This window comes from Arvicanthis niloticus, chromosome 8 (assembly GCF_011762505.2).
Source record: "Arvicanthis niloticus isolate mArvNil1 chromosome 8, mArvNil1.pat.X, whole genome shotgun sequence".
Lineage (NCBI taxonomy): Eukaryota > Metazoa > Chordata > Mammalia > Rodentia > Muridae > Arvicanthis > Arvicanthis niloticus.
Window position 1 is genome coordinate 42,115,194 of NC_047665.1, and position 8,222 is coordinate 42,123,415.

The window sequence follows — 8,222 nt, forward strand, 5'->3', positions numbered from 1 at the left end:
TATAAAAAGAACTTGATTATAAATATAACTTATAAGTAAGTATATTGTGATTATGTTCAAGTGGTATTTATTTGCTAAAAAGTGTGTTTTATTAAAAGTATTAAACCCTTTGTCTGTCATACAAGGATGCTGAAGTGTGCTCCACACAATGTGGTATAATCTGTTTGTGATAAAAAAAATTGAGAGTCAGCATTTCAAAGCAGTTATGTCAACTTTGCAGAACTTTGTATATGTTGAATCTAGGCATAGTGAAATTGAGAGCCTATTTTGATCATGTAGCCTTCTTACTTATTCTTAAATTCATTATTATATTAATAAAAGATGTCATACATGAAAGGTTAAAGGATAAGATGAAAGCTCTCACCAGAAAATACTGAAAAACAGTTGGAAAGCAGAGAGAAACATTCAACAAACGGACCTCATAAAATCAGCAGTTACCTTATATGAAAATCTGAAAGTCCATAAAAAAAAATCCCTGTGAACTAATTCCAATAAATGATGTATATAAACCACAGGATATAAAAGACAAATGAAATTGTTGTGGATGTGTGATTTTTTCCTAATAAAAGGAAGAATTACTGCTGTAGAATGTTTTTTTTTTTTTTTTTTTTCAGGCAGGACCACAGGTTTATTGGGGGATGCACACACGCACACTCACAGCATCACACGACAGTGGCAGAGTTACTCGGGACATCACGGTGGGCTCTGCCATCCACGTAGGGCCCAGAGGCAGTGGGTTCTGGCCTCCTCCCCTGTGGCCTAGACCCTGTGGGGTCCTTCCTCTGGGCCAGCTCAGGAAGGGAGGGAGCTGCTGGGGTGGGCCTCAGGTCTGGCAGGGGATGAGCAGGCAGGTTGGTCCAGCAGGCCAAGCTGGAGCTGGGCGGAGGCCCGCCTCACTCCAGGGACTGCAGCATCAGCAGCTGCTTCAGCACCTTTGTCTGGCTGGTCTCTTGGATTTCTCCTGCCAGGAACATCTCATCTACCACTGTGTAAACCTTGTAGAAGTTGAACACTAGGTCCAGTTCACAGACATTGTGGAAGTACTCATTTAACACTTCTACGAAATTGTGGATGGCCTTGAGATAGGCCAGATTGTTGTCGTTGACATCCACGCAGATGCTGAAGTAAAGGCCAGCATAGCATCTGTAGATGATCTTGAAGTTCTGGAACTCCACAAAGTTGGTGTGCTTGGTGTCCCTGATGGTGACAACGGCATGCACCTCTTCAATCAACTTCTGCTTCTTGTCATCATCGAACTGCATGTACCACTTGGCCAGGCGCTTCTTACCTGACCGGTTCTGGATGAGGATGAATCGAATCATGGAGACCCCTGTCTGGACCCCAGAGGCCCGGGACCAGCTGTAACAGGGCAGCTCCGGCTCTGCTTGCAGTTGTGGGGCCGTAATGTTTTACAATATAAAAAGACAGTAATAAAAAATATCAGCACAGCAACCTAGAATCAAATTACACACTAATATGTCCTAACCAAGCAGAATTCTTTTCCTTTAACTCAATACTAAAGATGACTTGTTCTTAGAAAATGCATTGTAAATATTCATAAATATTTAAAAAGCAACCTAGGCTATTAAATAGCAATGAGAAAACAATCTGTAATAATATGTAAATGTATTGGTTTATGTAAATGTGTACAAAAAGTACCTAGAGTATTATAAACCAAAATATCGACAAAGGCTGGGCTTTTTTTTAATTCACATTTTCTTATTTTTTGTACAGTTGTTTTCTGAACTTTCTATTAGCAATATAAACTTGTGTAAAAAATATATACTTTTGTAAATATATTGCATTTTCATAAAGTTTAACTTTCTATAAAATGTGTTTTCTAAAATGTATTTGGAAGAATTTTTAATCAACAAATAGTTCATATATGGATATATAAGGTAAAATGTTATCAATGTAAAAACCAAAGCTCTCAGAATAAGAGATACTTTATCTTGAGGATATTTTTAGTTACCATGACTTGGGAACACAGATTTAGGTTACTCCAAATTCCATGTTCCAATGTGAAAGCAGTTCTATGAAGACTCTACAGAACAAAAAAAAACCTAATAAATCAGGGCAAGTTAAAAATTAACTGGTGGTCAGAGAAGTAGTTACAGCAAGATGAGGGAAGCATTTCTGTATGTCCAAAATGTTATCTGATGACATTCTAAGCTTTAGGTTTGGTGAAGTTTGTGGTCTGCTAAGTTAATAGATTCAGAGGAGATTTTATCTATTAGTCACAAGATGTTAGTGCAGACACAGAGGTAAGCAAGGAAAGGACTAAAGGTAGCCCTGGATAAGGTACTTATCCTCTCGGCCTGAAACTTCCCAACCTCTCCACATCACTACAGTTTTATCAGTCAGTCATTATAAGTACAGCTTCTTTCCAGAAATTCTTGTTTAGAGTGTGATAAGTTGATACATGTATAAAATGTATAAGGATCAAGTTACAGTAATAGATATTAGGAATTTAATATCAGTAAATGAAGAGCTATATATTTTCTTCCATGGTTTTTCTTCAGGAATGAATAATTTACAATAGAAAAGGTTTAGAAATGAAAAAGGAGCTTTAGCATTTGGCAAACAACTGATTTGAGTATGTTCACACAATGAAGGTAGCCTTTCCCTGTCTGATGTATCATGTCTTCTGCTTCCCCACTTTGTACTTAGGAGTGGTAAGGTCCCAACTGTGACCTGGCTATCACCATTCATTATGCAATCTTTCTAGTGTCTAACAGAATGAAACTAAAAGGAATTTTTCATAAAGAAAGAAAGAGAAATCTGAGCAACCCAGTAAGCAGCACACCTCCATGGCTCTAGCCTCTTCTTTGAATTCCTACCCTGGCTTCATCCAAGATGGATTCTGATTGGAAGCATAAGCCCTTTCCTCTACAAGTTGCTTTTGGTCTTATTTTTTAACCACAACAGTAGAAAGGAGACTACAACTTTCTAATAAAGTACTTTAGTGACAAAAGCTACTTTTTGAATATGAAGAATAAGATGAGAAGTTATGGTTATAGTATTTAATGTTCACTCTTTTTTTTTCCAAAATGTTTGTTGAATATTGTCTTCTAGTGGCTAGTCTACAAAGTAGTGATGTGACAATAGGCAAAACAAGAGATTCTAGCTATCACATTTTATGCATATACACTTATTCATATGCACATACAGATATCAGTGTATAGTGGAAAACAGTAAGGAGATAGGATGCATTAGGTATTCTTCTGTATGTTTTGAGACCTACTCTTTTCTCTATTTTTGCCAGTCTTTACTTGGCTCCTCCTCATTACTTGTCATAAGGGACTCACACTCATGCTCCCTAAGAATATATCTATGTCACTCGGCTGGCTCTTATGTTCCTGAACAGGGAGACGGATCCTACCTTCTGTGTATAGCAGCATTTCATGGAAGCTCAGAAGAGACTGGAGACTTAGAAACAATATGATGTTTTATGGATTCCTGCCAGTTCTAAGGAATTTACAATGATGATTAGTACAATGTCATCCATTTTCAGAAAATGGCTGTTACTTCTGGAGTAAAAAAAGTAGTCAAGTTCACCAGACAAAACGTATGGAGTGTATGTTTAGTACAGAAGGCGCTCTTGTGGGTGCGTGTAAGTTGAAGCGTTATGGAATTAATAAAGCAAGTCACTCACATCTCTAGAAGGGAGTATTTTAGTCAGAGAGACTTATGCGTACAAGGAAAAATTTGAAAAATAGTTTTAAAAAAATGCTACTATGGTTGATGAAGAAACTGCTGGTATTGCTAGGAAGCCAAGTTGTAAATTTCGCAGGCTTCCTGGGCTCTCTTAGAGGCACTTTCAGAGACTGAAAGAGTAGATAAGATAGGATTTATTTCAAAGCTTTCAAATTTGCTATTTGGAAATAGCTAACTGTGAACTGCATAAAAAAAAAAAAAAAAAAAAAGACCTGATATCTGTGTGAACAATTGCATGTCACTAGCACAGAGGAAGCCAACAGATCTAAGACTGTACTACAGTATGGGGGAGGGAAGAAACAGAATTCAGAGTTTGAGATGGTTGGAGGATTTGACCAGTCAAATTTGGGAAATACTTTAAAGGTAGAATTTTCTTTTATATCTTATGCAGCCTGTATGTATTTGGTAAATCAGAAGAAATACACTAAGAAATATGCTTTTAATTGTCTTTAATGAAACAACTTGAATAGTGGACTTAGTCTTACTGTAGTAAGGATTGAGAATGAGAGTCCCAGTTTGGACATTTCTTTAGAGCATGTTGTACACCCAGTGCTCATGGTCAACAGGCAGTTGAACAGTTGAACAGTTGAACTTGGGAGTAAAGGGAGTATTAAGGATTAAAACAGTGTGCATTGGTGTATACAGAATCTGGTCTCAACTGGATTGTATAAGACAATTTATAAATGAGCACTAAGTAAAAGTATTCTAAGAATGAAACAAAGCTTAGCTCACAAGCTTATGAGCTGTGCAGCCACAGAAAACCTTATGCTCAGTAGAGCCTAGACTAGTTAAATGACCTCCATTCACTATCTTGAAATTCATAATAATTTACAATAACTTTAATTGTGAGCTGTGTGTAGCAAATTCCGTAGCAGTTATTAGTTGAAACTAAAGTCTCCAGCTAAAGCAAGAGACAATCAAGTAGATTGGAGCCCAAGCAAATGTGTGGTAGTGTCCTGAAGGCCAAGTGAAGAGATCATGCAAAGATGACCATAGTGCTCCATGATCTCAACAACTACTGCAGGGTCAAGCTATCTCAGTACTGAGTCATGGTTGCTGGATTGTAACATGAACATGGCTTGGTATGCTTGGTGCCTAGATTGGACTGAATGACAGAGCAAAGAGATAACAGTTGCAGGAAGAGAAGTGAGTGTTGAATCTTCTTCTAGAGCAAAGGACTAGAACTGACTGACAACAGTGCCCATGGTCTCAGTTACATAATTATGGATGAGACTGTAAAGTACATAAAACCATTAATATCTGGAGCCTCTGGTAATGGTCTATTTTTGTTATTTTTCAAATGTTTTCTAATAAGTGTATAAAATTTTTATAATCAGACTGTGAAAAGCGTTATGGAGACAGTAAAGTAGAACCTGTAATGTCTGAGAGAAAGACTCAGTATTTGATGAATCATTATTGGAAAAAAGGTATGGGGGGACCTTATTCAATCTATCAGTAAAAACAAATACTTTGCAATGGAGCAGAGCAGTATGTTCTGATTCAGAAATGACCTTGACCTGCCTCAATTGCATAGGGTTCATGTTCATTTCTCTGGCCATATTTCTCATTGAGTGTAACTGTATGATAGGTCAAGAGGTAGAACTGCTCAGGGCTAAGGGTGCGCCACCATTTCTGCTTCTCCCTGGTGGTGTGTATGCCATGCTAATCTTCCTTCATGCATGTCCTGATCCTGATGTGACTCCCTCAAGGACTTTCTGAGCATCTCTTGAAACAGAGTCCCATTACTATTTTAAAATTGGCTGAAAGTAAATGTCAGATGCTGAGGTACTTAATATCTGCATTCAGACTCTCTCTCTCTCCCTTGTTTATTTCCTATTAACAGATGTGTCTGATAGTTTAAAAAATTCATATAAAGATTATTGCTCCAAGAGAAAAATTTCAAAATAATATGTTGTTATGAAAGGATTGTTGCTGATTCCAAAATAGGCTCACCCTGGTAGACTCTGTAATATTAGCTCACAAATACTTTTATTTTGATCCATGACCCACAGGGTGGTGAGCAGGGACGTTGGAACAACCTCTTAATCTAAGTTTTTCTGAGCTGTTTATTCTCCACATTCTGTTGAAATCTTTATTAGTATTATAAATCTCAGCTCTCAGGGCAAAATATGAGAATTAGATCTTACGATTGTTATGCACCACATGGCTCTCAGCTGTGTGGACACCAAGCTGATGATGGTGGTGGTAGTGGTAGTGGTGATGGTGGTGGTGGTAAGTCTGTATGTTTGAAACTGTATGTTTTTCAACTGCAAAATTCTAGAGCCAAGGACAGACAGAGAGCCAAGCCTGGAGTTGTAAACCAGGAGAAGGCAGATAGATTCTTCTGGGGCAGTTGAATCATTTAACTGAATAACAAGCATTTTGACTCTCATACTCCCTCCATGAAAGGCACATATTCATGAGTGTCTTTCATCTTTCAACTTTCATAGTGAATGCTTTACATTGATAAATATATATAGTCTTTGTTTCCTATGTAAATAAATTCATTATAACAACATAGGTGTTTTACTGTAATTGCTATGACTATTTGTAAAAACATACAACAGATTATAAGTACTGATTGAGTCTGCTTTGAAATCATAAGTCTGAAATCTGGGTGGTGTGAATGGAGGTGTCTTCAAGTCAACTGGAAGGAATGGCTTGCAGCCAAGCATCTCTGTCTTTGACAGTCAATGACTTAGTTAATATGTTGAAACTCTGAAGAGAAAGCCCTGGTTATTATTGATGATGAAGCTTAGGATATGCTTAGACATTAACTTTTTTGATCTCACAAAGAAGAGCACCAAGAATAATGTGATCAGTAACTAGCTAGACAACAATTAGACTTGGTTGCTGTGAAGAATGAGCTTAAGATAGGGAGTTTTCATTAAGGAATGTGGATCTCATGGACAGAGTCTTCTGGTTGTCATTAGGCTGGCTGAAATTGATAGCCTTTGGGAAAAATCATCAATTCCAAGCTGTTATATTTATGTAATAAAAATAATTAGATTATAAGTTGGTGAAATTTAAAGAATATTGTGTACTTATATATGTGTGCCTTTAGCTTCTAGATATGCTAAGACACTGTAGTTGATTACTGGGTTCCAGAGAAGTGTCGCCAGTGGCAAATGGGTCTGTTTAATTCTAGTTTGGGATATAACTTAGTGGTAGAGCACTTTCCTAGCATGTATAAGACTTTTGGCTCATTCACCATCAAAATCACAACAATCATAGATAGATGATAGATAGATAGATAGATAGATAGATAGATAGATAGATAGATGAGGAGATAAAGAGATAGATAGATAAAGTAAAAAATAGAACATCTCATTTCCTGGGCAACATTCATAGCCAAGTACTAATCACAGCATTTACTCTCCTGCCTTCTTTACATTTTTAAGAGATAAATGTTCCCTTCTAAATTAAGGGCCTTATAGCCATATCTGCATTCCTAGATGTTTTAACACACAGTATAGAGTTGAAGATGTCTTCAAATATTGATGGAATAAAGGATTTCAGTTACTACTCCTTTCAAAGCTGCATAAGTCAGGGAAAGCCTAGCCGATCTGGCTGGAGGACAACAGCAGGTTGGTGTGGCTCATTAGGGAGGACAGTCCAGAAATCTTGCAGGACTTGAGGATCACAAAATAATTTATCAGAAAGCTGCTGGGTGGAGTTGAAGCAACCTCTTCCATATTCATCACAACCTCACAGATCACTAATGACTGTTTAACCCAACATCAATACAGGTGAAAGTTAACTCTAATCCCCTTCAGATAATTTAATTCTCTAGAAAGCTTTCAGACACAGGAAGGGGAGCATTTTTAAATACAGCAAAGGTGCTTGTTAGCACCTGCCCTGAACTCTATACACAACTTTAGAAAAACGTCAGTAAAAAGATGATTAATTTTTCCCTGATGCTTTCTTATGAGCACAGCTGGGGCCATTTCAGTATCCAGGAATTTCTTTGGCAAATGAGTTAGGGAGGGGTGGAAAGTGAAATGAAAGAAGCCTTTGGAAAAATCTTTTACACTGGGGTGTATTCTCTTTCTAACGCTCCAAGGAGTTTCTGCTCATGGAATCTGGCCTATCATAAAGAACATTTCTCTTCTGTACTTGATTCAACTTAATAAATAGTGTCAACCAACCATGATGAATGGCTAGAGTCTTTTACAGTACGCAATAATAACCTTCATAGCTGGGTTCCAACAGTACTAGAATCTGCCATCTGCCTCCCTGCAGGGCATGGTCTTCCAGCTCAGTTGGGACCTCTTCATAATCCTTCCTTGAGACCAGTTTGTTTTTCCCTGAATCTCTAGGACCCTTGCCATGCACTCCTCTTTCAGCTGCATTTGTTGGCTAATTTTTCTGAATAAAACAACCCTTTAAGATAAAGAAAGTAACATATGTTACTAAAGAGGAAAATGCTCATTCAAAAACACTGGAACTAACAAGATTTAGAATTATCAGGTTTTTTTTTTTTAAACTCTTTTAAATGTGGGTTT

General features: G+C 37.4%; 1 protein-coding gene across 2 annotated transcripts; it reads right to left on the reverse strand.

Moving 5' to 3' along the window:
* Positions 1-854: 854 nt before the first annotated feature.
* LOC117714119 (AP-2 complex subunit sigma-like) lies at positions 855-1,322 on the reverse strand. 2 transcript variants are annotated; one of them, XM_034510766.2, is made up of 2 exons: positions 1,176-1,322; positions 855-1,076 (listed from the first exon to the last, which is right to left on the reverse strand). In XM_034510766.2, the coding sequence occupies exons 1-2, from the start codon at positions 1,320-1,322 to the stop codon at positions 894-896; spliced, it is 330 nt and encodes a 109-aa protein (XP_034366657.1). In that variant the 3' UTR covers positions 855-893. The 2 variants fall into 2 exon arrangements, with proteins under 2 accessions (XP_034366657.1, XP_034366656.1); XM_034510765.2 differs by having other exon boundaries at positions 856-1,322.
* Between the last annotated feature and the right edge of the window lie 6,900 nt (positions 1,323-8,222).